Here is a 22157-nt window from a genome sequence, read left to right on the forward strand (position 1 = left end):
CTTCAACAAACAAAGTCTCGGATATCACTTTGCGACTCAGCCTTATAAAAGCTGAAAGCTGGAGCTGTGGTGATAGCTGGACTTCGGCTTCTCCGGGGGCACCGTTAATCCCTTTGGGGCGTGCCCCTTATCCCTGTTCGATCCTCCTCCCCCTTAAACCAGCTTCGACGGTCGAATTTCGCACAGATGAATTCCGTTCGCCAGTCATGCCGACCGAAACATCAAGTCCTGATATTAAAATGCTACCCCCGGTTTCAGAAGGGCGTACAGTCCGTCAAGCCCAATTCGTCGGAGCTCAGTTATTTACTCTACTACGCGAGCACCCGCCGTAGCAAGCTCCAAAAGGTCGGTGCGTTCCTAGAAAAGAGAGCCGCTAGGGACGTCTGGAGGGGGAAGCTTGGGTATGCTGACACCAAAAAAAATAATTCCGTATTTGGTTTTGAGCCTTTTCCTGGGTGCTGATTGATGGAGTAGCAATGTTCAGGTTACCCTCCAGATCCTCGCCGCGCTCATCGAAAAAGTGCCACGCGATTTGCCTCTGTACGCAAGATCTATCCTTACCGTACTTGATATTGTCCTCCGCTCTCGTGAAATAAGCATGGTGGAAGAGACAATTCCAACCTTTGAGTTGTTCTGTCGTCATCAGGACAGCGCCACACTTACGGCGGACCATGAATATATTATACAATATAGGGAACTTGTGGGAACGTATGCCAGTTTTGCGTCAACAGAGACGCCTGTTACTACCAAAACTCCAATGAGCGCCCCCATGGCCTTAAGATGGAGGACTGTTGGCTTAAAAGCTATCAAGAGCATCGTTACATCCGAGATTTTATCGACGGATGGTGCCAAACAACTTAATGTTGTTATTCCCGTGATTCTTCAAAACCTATACGCTAGCGGCGATCATAGGTTGTCACCTTTACAGGAAAAAGCAAAAAGTTCGGAGAGGCTCGAAAGGGAGCAATTTCGCCGCCGTCGCATGAGTATTTCTACTGTACAAACTGTGGATACTATCGACGGAAACGGCGATCCGGAATCCGCCTCTGGTTCCGCGGCCGACGCCGATATGATGGCCGAAATGGAAGCCCGCGTCCTCGCGTTGCGATGCTTAGAGAAAGTGTTCTCCGGAACTAATAGGGTACAGATTCGGTTTGCTACGTCGCTTGTCTTAAGTTTCATAGTCAGCAGGCGTCCGCCTCGAACGCAGGAGAAGCAACAAAGTGCTAACGGCAAAACCGATGGAAATTGGGCTACTAATTTGCTGGAAGTTATTGCCAACTGGTCACCAGTGCAAGATCGTTTCATCATTCTCGTGACTTTGTTGGAGACGTTGGTGGAACGTCCCCTTGTCGACGGACGGCTCGAGCCACAACTTACGCTAGCCTCCATGATGGACTGGTTACTTGGTTCGTCGGTCAATCTAATCGGGCTTAGTGTAATGGATGTGTTGATCGGTTTGCTCCAATTCGTCCGTCAGCTTTTACAACTGGGGGATGGAACTCAGACATTGCTGCCGCACCATGGGCTATCTACATTTATAAAGCCATTACCACAAATGGACGAAACTGCTGCTACGAACTCTCAAACCAACGGCGAGAATGAGAAAGCTCCTACGGCAGATTCTCTGCGGCATGAATTGTTAGAACTACTTGAAAAGTGCATCGGAAATTTGGCGACACATGTTTACTATGGTGATCAAGTCTCCGATATGATTCGAACCATCGTCATACGCATCAAACCATCCCCCGCCTTAGAAGGGGAAAATGCCCACCATGAATCAGAATCAGATAATGCAATTCAAAAGTCAAGTCCTTCACGGTCTGATTATACCGCTGAAAGCTACTTCTCGTCTTCAGCTGCACGAATCACGGCGTTAAGGTCGGTTAAAGATATCTTGGTAGTTGCAAATCTGCGAAAGTCTACCTCCGGGACTGATCCAGATGCGAGGAATCGCGTTCCACTGCATGTGTGGGAAGGTACTCACTGGCTACTGCAGGACCCCCAGTGGGAAGTCCGCAATGCGTATGTCGATGCGTTCCTTTCTTGGCTTCAACTGGAAACGAAAAAGAGCGATCTAAGAGTGCCTACCGAACATACCAGAGTGTCAAAAATGGGGAATCGAAGGGATACATCTGACATCCCAGAGAGGCTTGCGAGGAGGGTCGTGTCCACCGCCCCTCAGGAAGAAAACGTGGCAGCGTGTCAAGCTTCGAGCTTTCTTCAATTGCTTCATCTTACGATCTTCGATGTTGTTTCGGAGTCATCCACCACTGAATCGGATATCTTGAGGCTTTATCTATTACTAGTGAATTTGGTAGAACACCTCGGAGTTAACGCGGCAAGGTACACTCTCCCAGTCCTAATGAAGCTTCAGGATAAGCTCCCATCTTCGGTGTCAGCTACCAAAGCCCTTCACATCGGCAGCTTGGTCCACGGCTATCTTCTAGCGTTGGTGGAAAAGTTTGATCTTGAAGGAACAAGACCCGCAGCCGAAATCATCAACGAAATTTCAAAGCGAAAAAAGCGCGGTGTCTGGCTTGATAAAATCCAGCTACCACCACGACCGTTGCATCACATTCAACCTTCCCTTGACACGGTGATCGAACAAGCATCGCTTCCTCAACCGGATAAAAACATATATTCACGATTTACTTCACTAGAAGAGCTGGTCAGGCAAATTGAATCCACCTACAATTCGTCGTATGTGTCTCCACCAATAAGCCCTTCTAACTCTCCCGGGCGATCATTTTCGATTCCATCCTTAGGCCTCAACAATTCGACCAACCCACATGTTCCTGCAGGGTCTCAGCTACCATTGCACGTTAAGGAGCAGATGCTAGCCCCATGGTCCAAGGAAGCATGTCTAGACGCTATTGAAAAGGAGAAGGCCAAGACATCCTCTCTGAGCGGTTCGCGAACGGCAACCGGCGCCTTTGCTGCTGGCCTTAATGCTCTCAATATGAGCGCATACAATTCTGGTCCAGGATCCCCTACGGGCACTGCACCCTCGGCAAGTAATCGTCAAGATCGCCCAGTGTCTGCGGCATGTGCACCGACTGGTAATTTGGCTGGCTTTCAAAAGACTCGCCGTCAAAGTATCCCCGAGCGCCGCGTGTCTCCCGCGGCTTCAAGTCGCGATTCCACAGTTCGAGTTAACGAGCTTCGGCGAGTTCTGTCTGTGATTAATGGTAGCAATGTGCGTCATCCGAGTCCTTTACGCGGTCGCCACAGGGTGGATAGCACGGTCTCTAGTACTGAAAGTATGGTTAGCGATAATCTATCTTTCTCCGATGCCGGGACAGCTGCTGCTGACAGGCCATTGTCTTCCCGAGAAAATTTGACTGCACCTCGAGGATTGAACAGATACCATGGTGGGCCTAACCAGCTTCATGGTGACTTTGAACCCGAGTACATCCCCCCTGTCCCTCCCCTACCTTCTTCATTGGCTATACCAGGTGGTTTCCCAGCTGATTCGCGCAGCGGGTCTTCTGTTACTTCGCCATCGCATTCTCCGCCCCGGTCTGATAGGCCTTCTACGGCACCAGGGCGTCCGGCACGAACGCACTCGAAAAGTAAAGGAAGTAACGCGTCTACACTACGCCAGAGCAGGTCTCTAAGCAGGAAGAAATCCTTGGATACAAGTCTACACGAGCGCTCCGAACGAAGGGCTACAGACTTAAATGGAATTCCCAGCGGACACTCTCATGGCTATAGGGAGGATCTGGGCGATATTGGGATTGCGATCACGGCCGACACGACTGAGATCGCTCCTCATACCCAGGACCGCGCTGATACGAGTAGCCAATGGTCAAGACGTGAAGCTTCAAGAACCTTGAGCTTCGGTCGACGAGTGGACATGGACAAATTGTTAGAAGGGCTTTCCGCTCCCAATGACGATCAGCAGCCGAATGGCACCGGCGAAGTCTCGGGAATCAAGATTGCTTCAGGTGGCGTGGAGGGAAGTTCCAGCTTAACGCGAATGGGAAAGAAACCATCCTTCCAATCAATGAACGATGAGAAAAAAGCGTCGTATTCGCGAAAAACTAGCTTGCTCTCCCCCGGCGCAGCTCCTTGGAATCGGCTTTCAAGTGATCGAGGGGGAATCGGTCCACCTCCTTACTGAACTATCCCCTCTGCGCCGCATCCATTCCCCCATGTGTTGTCCTAGTACCTATTCATTCGCATTCACATTTGTGAGAGCTGTGAGTGTGAAAAAGAAAAAAAATTTCATATCTTGTAATTTGCACCTAATATCATCCCCAGGGTTTGAGTGTCTTCTATTTTGCCATTTCGGCAAGTGTTTGATGCATATTACCCCATTATATTCCTAGCTGCCTCATCATCTTCTCCTTCTTTTCTTTTCTTTTCTTTTTTCCTTTTATCATTCAACTGCATGCATTGCTGGATTATGTTGTGATGTACACAGTACCCAACAGGGAATATTTCCTTTGTTATTACTATATTTCTTTGCTAGTCATGGGGATTTATATAGTATCTAGCCAATCTATCAGCATTACTGCACTCGACATCATGAAGCAATTAGACAGCTTGTGATGTCCTGTTTTCCTGATAAATTCAAAGTCAGAGGGTCACGACATGGGTCTGATAGACATGAATCATCCCAGCAATTCCAACGCAATTTCTACCCATACTAAGATGGAAGATTATACTTTGACATGTGAAGGGTAGGCCATTGAGGTTGCATTGGGTAGGAAAAGGCGTTGGAGCTGGCATTGCTGTGGTGCAGCAGACGGTGCGGTTCTGTGCGTATTCAAATGCAGACAGCACATATTTTAAGGCTCCCCCTCTCCTGTCGTGTTGTTTCCTCCATCTGACATTTTGTCTGGCAGAGTCTTCTCCACGATCACCAGAGGCCTTGAGGGCACTTCCAGCCACCGCCTGCATGGTCACTATACTTTGGCAATGAGATCGGTTCTGCTTGGGCATAGTAGACGAGAAGGGATACGGCGAACGGTCCTTGTGTTAACTCGATCTACGCCCTGCTGCGGATAATCATGCATGAGCTCAGGGTTTTGGGATGCCCTGAGAGTGTTGGTTGGATGTTAGACATATGAGACACGACCTATTGTAGACGAGACTATTACCTTTATCATAGATTTGGTGTCGCATAGAATATTAGCTTGCACCTATATAAAGTGTAGACAATTAAACATATGAATTCCATCCTAGCAATGGCTGTTGGTGCTTTGCTTTGGGTGTGTGTTGGAGAAGCGCGAGAAGAGCAGGGTGTCTCGGGCCATCTCCAACCTTGTCGACTCGGCAATTTCAGCTGCCTTTGCGCTCTGGGCCTCAACGCGTCTACAAAATCCACTGCAGAGCTTTACAGACAAGCCCGCTATCAGGAATCAGCGTCTCTCGCCCCTTTCTCCTCTGAGACGCGTGGTGACGTTCTGCTTGAACCAATTTTCAGCGTCATCGAAGCTCCCGTCACCAGCCTTGTACCCTAAACCTCTCTCTTTCGCCAGCTCTTTGATTTCTCGCTCACCCCATCACCAAGTACTTTTAGCTACGAATGCCGCTTTGGAGGAACGTTCACTTCTCCGTTGCCTCTAGAATTGCCTCGCCTCGCCCCGCCACAGTTCACTGGACAGGTCCTACTCGCGGTCGCTTATCATTATCGCCATGGCCCTCACCGCCCAGCACGGATTCGAAGTGAACTGACATTGACCCATAACTTCAGTTCTTTTATATCTATATTTGCTCCTGTATCCTCCTCTCTCCTCACTGCGACTACCAATCCATGCCGACGCGCCGCACTGTTATTTGAGCACGCTCCGCACGCATTCACCCAATATCCTAACCCAGCACCCCTTCTTCCCAGAACATGGCGGATATGGTGGATATTGATACAAAGTCGAGCATCGAACTTGGCTCTGTGGATGCGAATATCCCATCAGAAGCCCAATTAGACGGGGACCAGTCGACCGTCGAGATGCAAACAAATCGACAAAAAGTCAAGCCAGAAACACCCTCGGACGCTGACCAGTCTAAGTTCGTGCCGGACGCGTCTCATATTCGGTCTACTGATCCACTGTCGCTGGAATACTGGGAAAAGGTTCTTGCGAAATGCGTTCCCGAGACTCAGCTCAACGCCCCTGCTCCGGGTAGGAGGGATACATTCGCGTTAGGAAACGTGATCATCAAAAGCGATCACCAAAGCGCTGAACCGACAGGGGACTACAGCTTTTGGGATGAGAATGAAGAGGCTGCTGTGAACTTGGTTGCGGGAGTTCTCCCGGATGTCAAATTGCCAGAATACTATCTAAGGACGAAATTACGGGGTCGGGATATCCTGGTTCGGTCGCGTATTCCCGGCGTTTCTCTCGAAGTTGCGTGGCCTAGTCTCAATACAGACCAAAAGGCTAGCTTCAAGGAAGAGACACGAGACATTGTGCGAAGAATACATCGCATCAAGCCTAACGAGTTAAGGGCTTCGTATGTTGTGGACTCAAGCAGCCCAGACGAAAGCACGGGACTCCGCCAGGACGAGCGCAATATCCTATTTGGTGACTCTACTGCTGAAGATGGTAACTACGGTCTATCGCATAACGACCTACTTCCGTCGAATATTATTGTGGAGAACGGCAAAATCGTTGGGATTGTTGGCTGGTCCAATGCTGGCTATTTCGGCTATGAAAAGAGCGGGAACGTCCACCGCAGAATCAGGTGTAAGGATGACAATGGAAACATGATCCAGGAATTGTGGGAGGAGAGTTCACCTTGGCACGATCTCTACGATATTGCTAGAGACGAAGAAAAGACGTTCTCGGACACAGCAGAAGTCGAATCGAAAAATGATAGGCCCAGTGTCAAATCGGAAGAACTGCTTCCAAACCTCAGTGCTGTTCCGTATACGGCAACAAGCGAAAATTTTGATTTTCGAACGCCTAAAAAGATTATCGATCTCAAGCAAGAATCTGTTTCACGAGCTTCTTCTTCGGAGAGATCCTCTCCGGCACCCTCAGTGAAATCCACGAAGAAGCGTGCTGCTCCAGCCGCGACCAAAAAAGGACAAGCTGTCCGGAAGTCAGCTACAAAAAAGCGCAAGTTAAATGACGCGGAGAGCATTGATGGAACTGTGGGATCTCAACGAAGTTCGGCGACACCTGCTTCTCGCTCGAAACCCTCAAAACAGCGGAATCGTAAACAAACTTCTGCATCAATAGCAAGCTCGCCTGCGCCGGATGGCAAGAGGCGAGGAAAATCTAACGATTCGGATGAAGACATGGAAGAGGACGAAGCCGATGCATCAGAGTTATTTTGTATCTGTCGCAAGCCTGATAATCATACATGGATGATTGCTTGTGATGGTGGCTGCGAGGATTGGTTCCATGGGAAATGTGTCAACATCAAACAGATTGATGCTGATCTTATTGATAAATATATTTGTGAGTGGGCTTTGGGTGTAATGGATTTTTCTTTTTTGTAGAGCAAAAGCAACTGACATCTGACACAATAGGTCCCAATTGTGAAGAGAAGCAGGGCATTCGCACCACTTGGAAACGCATGTGTCGACTTCCCGGCTGCCGCCAGCCTGCTCGTGTTACCGCAAAGACTCCAAGCAAGTATTGCTCCGATGACCATGGTGTGGAATTCATGAAGAGAAAACTTCGAATAGCCGAAAGTCGTTCTACTTCTTCCCATATACCGAGCGCTGCAAGCCGTGGATCCTTATGTCAAACCAATTCGCGCCAGACGCACCAAGAAAACGGATATGTAGAGAGCGGGTCGTTGAATTCAAACGGGGATCAAGTGACGAACGAAATCGTTCGCGATGCAGATGATGCCGGGGCCGAACGTGAAGGAACCGAGGATTTAATGAACATCGGAGGGGTGCTAACTCCACGGGAGGTGAAGGCCATGGCAGATGGTGTCAAATCCGCGGAAGAATTTCGAAAATTAGGCGAGAGCCTCTTGTCAACCGAAACCCAAGGACTCCAATCACTCCGTGAAGTTGCCGAATCATTCGACCCAAAAAGCGAGATGCCCGGTAAAAGCATTGATTTTGACCTGCTAGCCGATAATATCGAATGGACACCAGAAGAGCGAAAACACATGGATAGCCTCAAAGAGAAAAGAGCTGATCTTCTTAATCGCTCCCAATTACTCCGTGATCGCGATAGGTTTCTAACTTTGGTACGCCAACGTGCCAAAAATATTCTAGAACGATTACGGCAAAACGATCCTAAAGGCTGGAAAGATATATGCGGCTTTGATTCTCGTTTATCTTGGTCAGATGAGGAATTTGATGAGTGGAGGCAATCTGAGGTGGGGAAGAAAGCACTGGGCGATGGCGTCCTTGAGCCTGAGCGTTCGGTTGATAATGCAGGCGACACAGAAATGGCCGATGCAGACAAGAACGAAGTGGACACCATCGCTCAGGGGATGTGTATCAAGAAACGCTGTGAACAGCACAGACAATGGGCCAAGGTTCAGCAGCAGGATATTCTTTTTGAACTATCGATAGTCAAAGACCATTTGTCCAAGTGCGGAAAGACCGCTACTGAAGTTATCGAGGGCGTTGTATTGAGGGCATATGGGGATCAAAATAGGACTGTGGGCGGTGCAACTTAGCATTCAACAACTAGCATCATGGGTGTTATTGATTTCTGCATCTGATCACTTATGGACAACGGTAAAAGATTCGGTGCATGGCACGGTATTTCTACCCTGTGCTTTTCTTACTCCTATTACCTTTTGCATTGTTTATTTAATATACAGCATCCTTTCTCTCCCTGCCTAAATGCCGGGTTTCTGATGTTCGATGCAACATCATATTGGTTTCTAAGCGGAGGCCATGGGCGTCAGAACAACGGGCTTTTACGGAGTATGCATGTGTCTGGAAAATAATACCCTTCATCTGTTTCTAGCATTCTTTGGCAGATACTGAAAAATATTTTCTTGTGGGAAGACGGGATTATCGGGCGGAAGATCTGAAATCAAGGTGTGAAAATCATACCAACTGATGATGGACTCTGGTACAGTATTCATGAAGAGTATGCATAATACCCTAATTTTTAGGGGGCCGAGTAAAATATAAGCGGATTAGCCCCCCTCACTGGTTCTTTGAAATCATAAAGCACACCATCTACCTAGATGTTCGCCCGTCCGGTCTTTTGCAACTTCGATTATCATTTTAGATTCCATTTTCGAGACTAGTAGATGCGTATCGAAGCCTTGATCGAAGGAACGAGCTAAGGAGGAGTATGATACTGTCTGCTGGGAAAGTTGTTGGGTGGATGGAGAGGAGTACGTTTGGCTTTGACCTTGTGTTTGTAATTGCGGTTGCGACGTCGGTGAGAAAATCGAGTGAACTGCTTGATGGTGACTCGAATGATGATGGTGCCTGGAGTGGGGCGATACACATTCTTGTTGGGTGAAATGTACTCCAGGGTATTGCTTCGCTTGGATATCTGGAGCTGAAGGTGGAAATGGCGCTGTTGGGAGAAGGACTGGGTTCACCACAATCACGGTAAGAAAAGATGCGTGGTTTCGAGAAAGAATGGTTAACGTGCGGAGGAGTGGGATGAGTTTCGCCTGTGCGGCGAGGATGCTGGAGTTGCGCTGGATCTCTGCAAGCGATTGATCCAAGCCTTCTAAGAGGAGAAGCGTGGTTTGTTGGTGCTTTGCTTCGTATAAGATGTCTGAGACCTGAGACACGGCTTCGAGGATTTCGTCAAAATTGAATGCGCGGATTATCTTGACGGTGTTGAGTATATTTTGGGTCAAGTTCGTCGTGAGCTCCGGAAGCCTTTGCTGGATAGATCGCAGTAGATATTCTGATGTGAATGCGCGTGAGCTGTAGAATTGGATAACGACAGCCTGCGGAAATGTCCCCGATTGTGCTCCAGGATCAAGAGATAAAGCGGCCAGATGTGGCCGCGTCAATAGGGTTATGAGAATGTGCGCAGAAAGCTGTAAGCACTTATCAGTCCAACTGGTCCAGGAAGGAAGCAAATGCGAACTTGGAATTGACGTCTTGAGCCTCCATGGAGCAACATATTGTAAGGTCCGGGACACCTACCTCGAACACCCAGTTTCGCACGGCTGCGGCGTCTCCATCTCTCCAGTCTCGCTGCGGGGGAACTGTAGGCTGTAGGCCAGATATCCCAATCACTCGACCAGGAGCAAACACCGAGCTCCCTGCCTTGGTGAATGGAATTCCCTTGTCTATGTCTGGCTGCAAATTCCAGTCACTATCAACCTGGGTCACTTGGGCTCCATTTTCGTCATCGTCCAGATAAGACTGGAGCAGAGTAGATGCGAGAATTGGAGGAGCAGCGCCTGCATCTATATCGTCGCAGGCAGCCATGCAGCCAGTCCGGCTGGGCCGCCGGATGTCTTGGGAATCAGAAACGTTCTCCGCGTTCCCTTAAGAATGCGCAGGAACCGCTAGTCTTGGGCGATGCACGCCCAAGAATAACGTGACAGCAGATTTAAACACCTGCATCACACTCAGACTTCCCAGAGGCTTGTTGTTGTTACTCTGCGGTGTTTTGCTTTTGCCTCCTCGCGTTGGTGCCCGTGGGCAGTGTGGGGTGCAGCCAAATGACGAGCGGTGACACTCGCGCTCAACGCAACTCCTGGCTCAATGACTAAATATAACTATAAGTGACGATGAACCTGTTGCAAGACAAGCTCTCGCGCCATCAACGAGCTCGACATCCTCAGCCTCAGACTACCTATGCTCGCCTCACATAACTAAGGCTTACCCTAGATCGTTGCTCATCGAGGCTAATGAGGCGACCATTCAGGGCTTTTAACTCATGGTGATGCGTGAAGTCTTACAAGCACCTGGCCATTCTCGTCCCATAAGCGAATCAGCCTGATGCGCCGAATGACTGATCTTGACAGCCGCGAGGATATCCGTTGACGAAAAAACACAAAACTTCTTTCCAACGACCGTTCCAAGATCTCATAGGCGCGACGTGCATCCATCCCGCCCCCAAACAGGCCACACCCCACAGGATCCTCGAGAGGCTTTGCCCAAACTTCAGAGCTAATTTTCTCGTTTGACTGATTTATGATAGTGGCTACTTCGTATGCACCACCGGCAATGGCCTGGCTTGTGGAGAATGGCTCCATTTTCGTGCCACCACGGAGGTTGCATGAAGTACGACGAGGGATTCCTCCAAACCCGCTTAGGGATGCTGCACGGCTATCGATCTCCCTGCACTATGCGTAATATGTTGTCATCCTGCAGAGAAGCCAAGACGGAACGCATATTTACTTAGGCCCCGGATCTTCTATGTGCCTTGGCCTAAAGGAGAGCTTACACATACCGTCAACTCGCAAAAGGGTACATCTATGGCCCACTGTCAAATGGCTAGTCCTCTTCTTGACGGAGAACACTCGCTGAATAGACTGTCAGCCTGAAATCCACGTCTCACGCATTCTCCTTCGAATACCCGTTAACGTTCATATTCACGACTGACAATATGACAAATGAAGATCATGCAGCTGCTAGCCACGAGTCCCAACAAAACACACTGTACTGCTTCATGGATGGAATAAACCCCGATTCCACAGCCGTCAAACGCCATGCCATGAACAATCATATCCATCGGAAGCGCGCTGGCGAACTAAAATCCCAAGGTGGCCATGAATCTAACCACAAGACTCCTAAATGCCGAAAACGACGGATAGGATCACGAAAACGAACGCAAAAGCCGACATTACCCAAACGGACTCGTAAATCCACATCCTCCGATTCCCAAAAGCAGAACCCCCAAGATACGACCAAACAAGGGGCGGCGGGCCGACTGGAAAGTATTGACAAAGATGAGCCGAGTGTTCACGATACTGACGGCGTGACGCGCTTTGAAGAATTAGATAGTACGGAAGCCATTCACCAGATGAGCCAAACAAGTCCGCGCGGCTATATTTTGATAAATCCAGCGCCTCAAAGTCACCAAGATACTGGGGACGAGAGTCAGTGGAACTTGATCGTTCACTCTTCTCAGGGAAGTATAAACTACTCCAGAAACTCTGACTTTTCTTTAAAAACGTCGCCCTTCCCACGGTCATCGTCTTCGCCTTCGCCCTCCCAGCAGTGTTTGCTTGGAGCTACATGGAGAGACCCGTTTAATAGCCTGCCCATGAAACTGTCGGAAAGGGAAGAGCAATTATTCCATTTTTATGTCAACGTCATGCCTGCTTGCTCCTACGGATTCAATGTCCTTCCTCGCCATGCGCATAACTGGTATAATGATGTCTTTGTACCAGAGGCTATGAAAGAAGCGATATGTTTCCAAAACACGATCCTTGTTCATGCTGCAAATACACAAGCTTGGGTCAGTGGACTGGACGAGACGGCTGAATCGATCGCCCACCGTGATAAAGGCATTAAAGCCTTGCTAAGACACCGCATCAACCGCCCGGATGATTTCTCAGACCCTGTCATCTCTGCAACCCTGAGTGCAGCCGCAGTGGACGATTTCGACCCAAGAGCAGAGCGTAAGGAGCCAAGCTGGTGGCACATGCGTGCGGCCATGGAGATGATTAGGAGAAGGGGTGGACCGACAGCATTTAGGCACAACCGGCGAATGGCCATGTTAATCAATTGGTCTGATTATATCTTTTCGGGGTTTTCAACAGATACAAGGGTCTCGTCCTTTTATTTCGGGCCGGCTTCGTTGAAATCGACGTCCTTATCCAATTCAGGTTTTTCAGCAACTCGCTCGGCTGACATTCCAAATCGCCAATCAAACTCAGCTCCGCCCCCTTCCTTCAATCCAATCAGCGAAATCGAGGCTCAATGCGAAGTTTTCCTTGATTTTCTTTATCGATCCGAGCGGCTTGCCATTCGTAGCAGATTTTCACTCTCCGCAGCAGCTACTCCTGGACGCTCCATAGCCTTTGGACCAGGTTCTCTCCTTTTCAAAATACTATCATCTCCGATAGGGCCACGATATTCTATTCCTGGTGAGCGGAAACAGATCATATCTCGCCTCGCTGCGCTCATGATGATTAACGCTGCACTGTGGGATTGTCGACTGCTCCCAGGAAGGAGCGATAGGTTTCTCCGGGGTTTATCGATGAAGTTGGTCGAAAAGGGGGTGGATCTGAACGAGTCTGTCGAAGCTTTACTGCAGATTCTCTTAGCTTCTGATGATACGTTTGGCTTCGCAGAACTTCAGCGGGAAGAGGAAGAAGAAGAAAGGAATGATAGCAATGTAATCTTGGACGGTGAAACCGGTCGAAACGTAACGATACGCGAGATTAAATCGAGTATCGATCCCTATGAACGGCCATGGTTCGTGGGGCGCATGCTTAAGATCGCGAAGCGATTGGATTTAACATCGTGGTCAACGCTGAATTTGATGCTTCTTTCCTTTTTGACTCTGGAGGTTAGCGGTCCCAAGGTGGCGCCTTGGGAGCCTTCGCTGAAAAGAGAGATTTTGTCGGCACCGATGACGATGTATATCATGCCAATACTGCGGACCTAGGGCGTTTGAAATTCCTTTTTGTGATTGATGCATGGGATCTCTTTTCTGGATCATTGAGACAAAAATCTGAGCAAGATGGTAGACATTTCGCGCTCGCGTTGGAGGGTATTAGGATATATACTTATATCACTGTATGACGTGATTTTTAAACACCTTAAGCAATAGCCTACGCCTTGGAGGCCGAATAACTAGTAGAACATTCTTGCTATTCGTAATGGAACATTTATATTCGAACTCACTTCACAATGAATCGATACGTTTCCTCTCCGACATTATCCTGTTACCCTTTTCAGTACATGAGTGGGCTTCCAAAGCAGTATCATCATTATTTCGTTGTCCCTCAAAAACTTCTTCAACCCCTTCCAACGTCTTTCCTAGTGTCTCTGGGAAGAATATCCACACTATCACCGCACCAACCCAGTTGAACGCCATAAAACAGTAGAAATACCGGTATTTCAATCGCGACAGCGCAATCGGCGAACACTGCGCAAAAACTAGATTCAGGCTCCAGTTGACAAACGTGGACACAGACGTTCCGCGCGCCCTGATCGCTGTCGGGAAGATTTCAGAGGGATAAATCCACGATATCACCCCCAGGGACGTGAAGAATAACGAGAATACAAAGTACATAGCTACTTGTGCGCGCAGTGCGTTAGCATTTCGTGAAGTCTCTGGGTGGAAAAATTCAAAAAGGGTTGCTTCGACGCAGAGAGTTGCGCCCATTCCGATGAGAGATGGAATCAGAAGTGTCCGCCGCCCAATACGATCAAGGACGAGGAGACAAAGGGTGTTCCATGCTTGTGCTAAGGCACCAGAGACTCCGATTATCATAAGGGAGCGGGATGTCTCGAATCCGAGGGCAGCGTAGATGCGTGGCCCATAGTAGTTGATTACGTTGATGCCGGAGCATTGGGTGGATGCTTGAATTGTGGTACCCAGGAGGAGACGGCGACGCCAGCCAGGGCATCGAAGGAGCTCAGGCCAGGATTTCACCACTGAGCGCCGGGCTCGGGCAATACCTCTTTGGATCTGCAGGAATTCGGCTTCGAGAGAGCGGGGATCATCATGGCTCGCTCGGAGACGACGAAGGACCCCATGGCCTTCGGCCAGCTTTTCTTGTTCGATAAGCCAGCGTGGGCTTTCGGGGAGGAAGGCAGTTGCAGCCACTAGAAGAACAGCTGGCGCCGCCTGGAACGAGAGTGGGAATCGCCACGAGAAAGAACCAGTTACTAGAGAGCAGCCGTAGCCAACCCATTGCTAATTAGGGATCCAATGTTTCAGCAGCACTTCGAGGCTCTCCGATGATAACAAAAGGCTTACGGCGACCACGAATCCCCATCCTATCATCCACTGTTGCATTCCGGCCAAAAGGCCTCGTATCCGGAATGGCGCGATCTCGGACTAAACAACCCAGACGTATCAATTCTCGACTTTCAAGCTATCGAACAGGGAGGTTCTCACGCAGTAAACAGGAACTGTGGCGGAGAGGAGTCCGATTGCCAAACCTGCCATAAATCGGCCGGCTATGAGCATGGCAATGGAAATTGCTCCCCCTTGAAGAGCAGCTCCACACGCGGCTAATATGCCCCCAGCAAGCAGCGCATTTCTCCTCCCAAAGGCGTCGGATATCAATGATACAGCCGCGGATCCAATCATGGCACCTCCTATGAACGTCCTCAAATGTAAGCAGAGCCCAAACCCAGGGGTATGTTTTGGCGACAAAAATCTAGATGCTCATGTGGCTTAAATAAAAGCGTCCCAACCTGTGAACGAAGCAATAATCCCGCCAACAGCAGGGTCACTCAAAGAATTTTCAAAGCGACGGCGAAAGTCTTCTTGAGCTACACTAGAAGATATGATACCGGAATCATAACCGAAGAGAAATGAGCCCAACGCAGAAAAGGTGCAGCACAGAATTGCCAACATAAATGCCATTTCGATGTCTTCATCCTAGATCCACAAACATCACTCTATCCACAGCGGATTTGTCTTGTAGGAATAGGAAGTGTTTATGACAGCATTGATTCAGCGGACAGTCGCACATCAACTGTATTGCAGGCAGACGTCAAGCGCCGCAGCAGCGAATAATCTGGGAAGCTAAGATTAGCATTCGCACCTGATTGGAATACTCGTCTGCGTGATGATGGGGATGGACGGGAAGGCTGAGAAATATGGGGCTCAAGTTCCCGCTGCAGACCAAGCGGAATTCAACCCCGCCCACCAGAATAGTTCGCAGAGCAGCCCATGGCCCCTTGGGAAGGGGATGTTACTCTTGTGGGACAGCTGCGAGTTGACGTTGGACAACTGTTACCACCGAGTGGAGTGGTACGCCCTTCTCGCAGGGATATAACTAATTTGCTTTTTCCTGATGAGAACAAGGCGACCATTGCAGACGACGCAAAAGAGGACATCTCTTTGGACACTCGTTCTTTCTGCTCTCCTTTAGGCCCTCCCTCACTCTCTTTTCTCTCTACATTTTTTTTTCCAAGTCATCTTCATCTCCTAACCTTCATTGCTTCCGGCGGATCCTTCACGGCTTCTGATTGGCCAAAAGGGAATGGCTGGGCTTATATCCAACTGACAGACCCTTTTGATGCCTTCGAACTGATCCCTTCTCTACATCCATTGCCTGAGTCTGCGGTTAAAACGATGCCCTGCGTCCTCCCGTATGTGGTGCGAGGCTCAATATAGCGCGGAGTAACCTTTTTTCCTTGATGACGGAAGCCATGTCACGCGATACAAGAGCGGGATTATATAAGCCAAAGCTTGTCTTGACACTGACCAATAGAAAATTTTCAAGCACGAGCCACGGGCAGGGAGTCCGCTGGCCAATGAGAATTCGAGGCAGCTGTCAGATGGGGCTGGTGGCGACCCACTCTGGCGTCATTGCTGATTAATTGCCACTCTAGTCGATTATTAACGCTGATTCGGAGTGTAGTTTAGTGGGGTGGAAAGCGAAAAGGGCGATGTTTTGTGGCAGAGTATCGCGGGTCTGGCGTCGGAGTGGCTAAAAGAACGCAGCAGCCCGGGGGTAATCTTGTCGAGGGAACACAGGAGCAGCTCGTGAAAAGACATTCTCCCTAAGAAATTCCGGAAAAAATCAATGTCATGTGCAATTTGGTTGGCAGGGACAGGGCTGTGGATAGAATTTGGACTTAGCAAACCAAGCGATAATAGCGTTGACTAGAGGCACCACCAGCCTGGTGTCTTATCGCATTGTCCGCTGTGCTCCGTATCCCTACCCTGTTACTCATCTCTCCGTCGAACGCAGTTTTGCTCCAAACTGCCATGGTCGTTAATCTGCTTTCTCCCCCGAAGCAAACAGTGATGCACCCGTAAATGTATGGATCGGGTGTAGCCAATTCGGAATTCCTGCCAATCTGAGCCCACGAATATTCCGATCGGTAGTCCAATCGCCTGGCCGGGTCCTGTCACTGGACAATTGTCGCAGAACTTCCTCGACTCTGTATGGCAGACCCAAGTCCCGACAACGACAGATAGGGCGGTGAATAAGCTGCTGTAAGCCTGTGGGGGATTGACCCTTTTTGACGTATCCTGGTAAGCTTCTAGTGTCCCACCCACTCCGTTGCTTTTTTGCCCTTTGCCTATATAGCCCCGCCGGGAGCACCCCCTAAGGCAAACCCAAATCCAAAGAGATTTCATCACCAACCGCCTGCTGACCTGTATCCTTTTCCCTCCGGCACAGGTAACTATTTCGATTCTTCCTGGAAAAGATCATACTCGCCGGAATTGTGCGACGAAGAACCCACCCGTAGCTTCGTTTTGGCTTGGACATGTCCCGTCTTGATTCTGGCGGCACTGACGACGAGGACAACATCTGCGACCTTTGATTTCTCTTCTCTTGTCTCGATCGCTCCGATGCACTTGGCTGGCTTAGTGCCAGCGCTCCGATCATGGTTCCGCAAGATAATATAACCGCGCCACCCATGTGCGCCCCTGAGGAAAAGAGTGGTCTATCCGCTGCCGCCGGCGAATTGAACGACCAAGTTTCTCGCGAGGCCAGCCGCACGGCACCGCCTAGCCAGACTCCTGCGTCTGCTGATGACAACCAGGCTGCGGATGTAGATCAGGCCAAATTGGCCATACCGGTGCAAAAACGGAGGCGAGTAACTAGAGCTTGCGATGAATGCCGACGGAAAAAGATAAAATGTGATGGCAAACAGCCCTGCACGCACTGCACCGTTTATAGTTATGGTACGTCCCTGGCTTCGCTGTTTTGGTTGCTTCGTTCTCGCTGCTAACTGTGTGGCTTGTCAACTTTAGCCTGCACATACGACCAGCCCTCAAATAGGAGGAGAAACCCTGCGCCACAGTACATAGAGGCCTTGGAAGCTCGATTGCAAAAAGCAGAGGCCCTTTTGCGTGCGGTTCTCCCGGACGTCGACTTGGATGACCCATCTTTTGATGCTAGCAACGTGGGGGAACTTGTCTCAACTCTTACGAAGGCCAAGTCTGAACCCAACCCCGAACGTGAGCGGAAAGAGTCGTCTTCTTCCGAGCATTGTGACGAATCGCTTTTAGAGTCAATGGTGGACAACACCGGTGCTCTCGACCTCGACGACCAAGGCCATTGGGACTATCACGGCCAATCGTCAGGTCTCATGTTTGTCCGCCACTTGAGAAAGCAATTCGGGAACCTTGTCCCCGAGCGTACTCCTTCTAAATTCCAACAAATATCCCAAATACTAGAAAGCGCCAAATCCTCTTCAGAATCACCCATCGACACGTATATGTCTTTGGCGCACGATTTACCTCCTCGGGATATTGCCCGCAAGCTCTGCGATAATGCCCTTGAAGATGCATGTATTGTCCTACGTTTTATGCACAAACCCACATTTTACGCAATGTTTGATCGAATTTACGATACCCCTGCGGAACAATATACGAACAAGGAAAACACTTTTTTGCCGCTGTTATATCTTGCGCTTGCCGTTGGTTGTTTATTCCGAGGCGTGGGTGATAGCACCCTTGATAAGTCCGGGTATGAGCCTGCTGTAGACCAAGGGTAGGAAATCCTGTCACATCAATAATCGCTCACGCTAACATTGAATCCTCAGCTTTCAATACTTTAAAGCGGGCCGTCTTCTTCTTGACATAACGGAATGTCGCGACCTCACATCCCTTCAAGCGATCTGCTTCATGATTCTCTTCCTTCAAGCATCAGCCAACATCAGTACTTGCTATTCATATATCGGAATCGCCCTCCGAGCGTCACTCCGCCTAGGCCTCCATCGTTCTGTTTCGGCGAATTTCAACCCTGTGGAATTAGAATCGCGCAAGCGTGTATTCTGGGTTGTGCGAAGTATGGATATCCACGTTAGTACGATTCTAGGGCTCCCATGGATGCTGAGTGAAGATGACATCGACCAAGACCCGCCGCTTGGAATTGAGGATGAATATATAACCCCAGAAGGAATTTTGCCGGTACCCCCGGGCTCCGCCTCCCTCATGGCTGGGGTAAATGCGCACATACGGCTAGCTCAGATTTTACTCAAGGTTACAAAATACATATACCCAGTGAAAGCGGCAAATCTCGGCTCGAGCCATACCTACATGGTCAGCCATTCTAAAATACGTGAAATCGAGCGTGATCTTCAAGACTGGAAAGATGACCTTCCTGAGTCTCTTAAGCCTGGCAGTGAGGCGTCCCCTAAAGTCGATAGGTGAGTGATTCCGTGTTTTCCTCGCAAGATTGGATTTCACGCTGAACCCTTCAATTCTAGGCTGAGGCAGCTGTTACGCATCAGCTACGCGCATGTGCAGATGGCAATGTACCGGCCTTTTTTGCATTATGTCAGCGGGGGCTCGCACGGCCGCGGAATCGATAAACGCTCATATGCCTGTGCGGCCGCATGCGTAAGTGTGGCCAGGAACGTCGTTCATATCACGGCAGAGATGAAAAAGAAGCAGCTTTTGAATGGTTCATATTGGTTTACGATGTACACGACGTATTTCGCCATCTTATCTTTGCTTTTTTTCATACTAGAGAACCCAGAGTCTGCCAGCGCTAAGGATGGCATTCTGAAGGATGCACTTGAAGGCAAGAATACATTAGCAGGACTCGCAAAGAGAAGTATGGCGGCAGATAGGTGCACACAAAGTCTCAATGTTAGCGTTTTCCACCAGCCTCGCTCATTTGAAGCTTTTTGGCTAATTTCAATATCCTAGGCTATTTTCAAGCATTTACCGGAGAGGCTAAGAAATCGGCGCGCCAACGTGCCAGTACCAATAAATCGAAAACGACCCCAACCAGCAGCTTTGCAAACTACCTCTACGCCCAAATTGGCCGGCACTCTTACGCCGCCGAGCATACAAAAAGAGACGGAAGGGCTGCCATTCAACTCGGTAAAGAGGTCGAATACATTCCCAATTCAAGCTACTGCAAATGCTCAAAAACAACCGCAACAAGCCATGGTTCAATCCCATATCGACGAAAGTAAAGCTACGTCTTCGCAAACTTTGTCCCAATCTCCCACTACAGTGCCACAACCCACGTCGATATTACCTTCTACGTCAGACAAGGAGACATCCCAAATATCTACCCCATCCTCTCCACTGTCCGCCGGCCAACAAGCCCAATCAACTCCCCTGAAGCAGCCGATATCGTTTTCTCCGCCGTTCGATAACCCGAGTCGTCTTCCGGACTTGATGCCGATGATGTTCCCATCGGATGACCCATTTGCGTATCCGAACCAACCAATGTCCCTCCTGGAGGATGCGCAGTTCAAGCAGGATTCTATAGATGTTTCGAGGCAATTCCCCTTCCGACCCGGTCATACAATGTCCACGGGTCTCGAGGCCAGCACTCCAACTCGAACGACCGCCTCCTCTCCGGGAGGCTTCATCAACCCTCCTAATTTCTCTGGATTTTCCAATCAGGATCTCAGCAACCTGACTGGCATGACTTCTCGACCCAAGGGACTGAGCGGATTCCCCGCGCGGCATGAGCGACGACTCTCAGAGTCGGGACCGGACGCTTCCGCCCCAGGATACTTGGAGAACCCCGATCTCGTCACAATGCCCGGACAAGCCTTCCTGTGGCAGAACCTCGGGACTCAGGGACCAGGCAGCAATTTCTTCCCCCATTCGGCGTCTGAGGACACGTTCACCAACGGCACTGGCGACTTTAGTATGCCGATGGATATCGGCATGGTTGGGTTCAATACCCTGGGTATGGGAATGGGACTCGGCTCGACGATGGGCTACGATAATCAATTTGACAATGCGGGAATGGACAGCGTCTCTGGCCTGAATCCGGACTGGGTCCAGTGGAGCAGCTGGCATATGGGCACGGAAGGAGAGGGCTGAGAGACGCCATGGTTTGGGAGTGTCTGCGTCTGGGTTCCATAACAGGCCCAACCTGTTGACCGGGTAAGTCGTTAACTCTCTTCCTCATTCCGACATGGTTGTAACAGCCTACAATCCCGGACATTCACAGTAGTAGATTTTATTCTTTTTGATTTGGTGGTGAGGTGTCTACTAAAACTGGGGTTCTCTTTTTTTCCTAACCCATATAAAAAAAAAACGAAAACACCAAAAAAAAAAAAGGACAAAAACAAAAACGATTTTCTTTCTCTTTGATTTTATTCATCTATGCACTATTTATTCCCATATTATTTACCTGTTATTGCCCTGGCGTGTTATGGTTGGCGTCACAGCAAATCAGTCTGGGGCTCCGGGCGTCTCTTTCAGGTTGACGGATTGACGTATAGTTTTCCATTTGCTTCGCGGGCCGTAGATAGGAGAGAACCGGGCAATGTTCGGTATGTTGCTCTATGGGGCATTAGGCCATTACACCGTCATTCGTTGGAGATAACTCTTTGACACATATATATATATATATAATTTATACGGTTATATATTTTATTTGCGGTTGTGGTTCTTTTCGAGACTCCAGAAGTAAGATTCTAGTGGACGCCTGACACGGATTCGGTGAAACTATTCCTCCGTCTGAGATACAAAAGGGCTGGTACGTACCCTCGAGGATGTAATTCATCTGGTGAGGTTGTATCATACGTTTACATACGGGGAATGTTCCATTGCATAAATACAGACTTGCGTCTTCGCGTGTCTCAACTTTTCCCCCACGCGAAAAAAAAAAAAAAAAGAAAAAGGAATCCTGACACTGATACACCATTGTCGAAAAAAAAAGGAATAAAAAATTGTCAAAATCAGATCTTCCGACAATAAAGATAAGCAAACAGCAACATTTACAGTCATTCCCTTCTTTTTCTGTTCTTCCCCTTTTTTTTTTTTTTTTTTTTTTTTTTTTTTTTTGTGATGGCAAAGAAAGTTTTGAAAGGGGGTAATCATGACGCGATTAACCTGTAATTTTTGTTTTGATGTGGTTATTTATTGTTATGAGAAACCTTTTTTTTCTTTTTTAGTGTGGTTTGAGGAACTTGGAGTGGCGTGTGTCACAAGGGTTCTCGGCATCTGCTTGGCTCGACTTGGCTGTCGGGACAGGCTTGGCTTGCTTGGCCTTGATCTTGGCGACCCGTAAACCTTGGCACGAGCGGCGAGGTCTTGGGAGAAGGGGGGAGGGGAGGACGAGGGTAATTTTTCGTGTGTGTGTTTTTCTTCAGTACAAGGTCGGATCGGATGAAGGATTGTTGGTTATTTATTTTTGAGTTTCGCCTGGCAAACTCGTGTTTGAGGTGCAAC

The 22157-nt window shown here is 49.1% G+C and overlaps 7 protein-coding genes across 8 annotated transcripts; 4 read left to right on the top strand and 3 right to left on the bottom strand.

The window, feature by feature from the left end:
- The first annotated feature begins 241 nt into the window (after positions 1-241).
- On the top strand, positions 242-4899 carry EFR3_1 (plasma membrane localization protein). 2 transcript variants are annotated; one of them, XM_066124074.1, is made up of 3 exons: positions 242-401; positions 475-3411; positions 3484-4899. In XM_066124074.1, exons 2-3 carry the CDS (start codon positions 599-601, stop codon positions 4124-4126), a joined length of 3456 nt encoding a protein of 1151 aa, XP_065980149.1. In that variant the 5' UTR covers positions 242-401; positions 475-598; the 3' UTR covers positions 4127-4899. The 2 variants fall into 2 exon arrangements, with proteins under 2 accessions (XP_065980149.1, XP_065980150.1); XM_066124075.1 differs by having other exon boundaries at positions 475-3199; positions 3274-4899.
- Positions 4900-5848: 949 nt separating this feature from the next.
- Positions 5849-8694, top strand: D8B26_003229 (uncharacterized protein; the record flags this gene model as incomplete). Its single annotated transcript, XM_003068496.2, has 2 exons — positions 5849-7412; positions 7484-8694. 2 exons carry the CDS (start codon positions 5849-5851, stop codon positions 8596-8598), a joined length of 2679 nt encoding a protein of 892 aa, XP_003068542.2. The 3' UTR covers positions 8599-8694.
- A 34-nt stretch (positions 8695-8728) lies between these two features.
- Positions 8729-10545, bottom strand: D8B26_003230 (uncharacterized protein). The gene is made up of 2 exons (XM_066124076.1): positions 10049-10545; positions 8729-9939 (listed from the first exon to the last, which is right to left on the bottom strand). The coding sequence occupies exons 1-2, from the start codon at positions 10334-10336 to the stop codon at positions 9097-9099; spliced, it is 1131 nt and encodes a 376-aa protein (XP_065980151.1). The 5' UTR covers positions 10337-10545; the 3' UTR covers positions 8729-9096.
- Positions 10546-11462: 917 nt separating this feature from the next.
- Positions 11463-13472, top strand: D8B26_003231 (uncharacterized protein; the record flags this gene model as incomplete). Its single annotated transcript, XM_003068494.2, has 1 exon — positions 11463-13472. One exon carries the CDS (start codon positions 11463-11465, stop codon positions 13470-13472), a length of 2010 nt encoding a protein of 669 aa, XP_003068540.2.
- A 240-nt stretch (positions 13473-13712) lies between these two features.
- D8B26_003232 (uncharacterized protein) lies at positions 13713-14831 on the bottom strand (the record flags this gene model as incomplete). Its single annotated transcript, XM_066124077.1, has 2 exons — positions 13713-14729; positions 14793-14831. 2 exons carry the CDS (start codon positions 14829-14831, stop codon positions 13713-13715), a joined length of 1056 nt encoding a protein of 351 aa, XP_065980152.1.
- Positions 14617-15441, bottom strand: D8B26_003233 (uncharacterized protein). Its single transcript, XM_066124078.1, has 2 exons — positions 15236-15441; positions 14617-15136 (listed from the first exon to the last, which is right to left on the bottom strand). The coding sequence occupies exons 1-2, from the start codon at positions 15405-15407 to the stop codon at positions 14892-14894; spliced, it is 417 nt and encodes a 138-aa protein (XP_065980153.1). The 5' UTR covers positions 15408-15441; the 3' UTR covers positions 14617-14891.
- A 1229-nt stretch (positions 15442-16670) lies between these two features.
- D8B26_003234 (uncharacterized protein) lies at positions 16671-21321 on the top strand. Its single transcript, XM_003068492.2, has 6 exons — positions 16671-17030; positions 17179-17687; positions 17757-18498; positions 18551-19156; positions 19217-19601; positions 19662-21321. The coding sequence occupies exons 2-6, from the start codon at positions 17387-17389 to the stop codon at positions 20799-20801; spliced, it is 3174 nt and encodes a 1057-aa protein (XP_003068538.1). The 5' UTR covers positions 16671-17030; positions 17179-17386; the 3' UTR covers positions 20802-21321.
- The last annotated feature ends 836 nt before the right edge of the window (positions 21322-22157 follow it).

The sequence above is a fragment of the Coccidioides posadasii genome, chromosome 2 (genome assembly GCF_018416015.2).
Source record: "Coccidioides posadasii str. Silveira chromosome 2, complete sequence".
Taxonomy (NCBI): Eukaryota; Fungi; Ascomycota; class Eurotiomycetes; order Onygenales; family Onygenaceae; genus Coccidioides; species Coccidioides posadasii.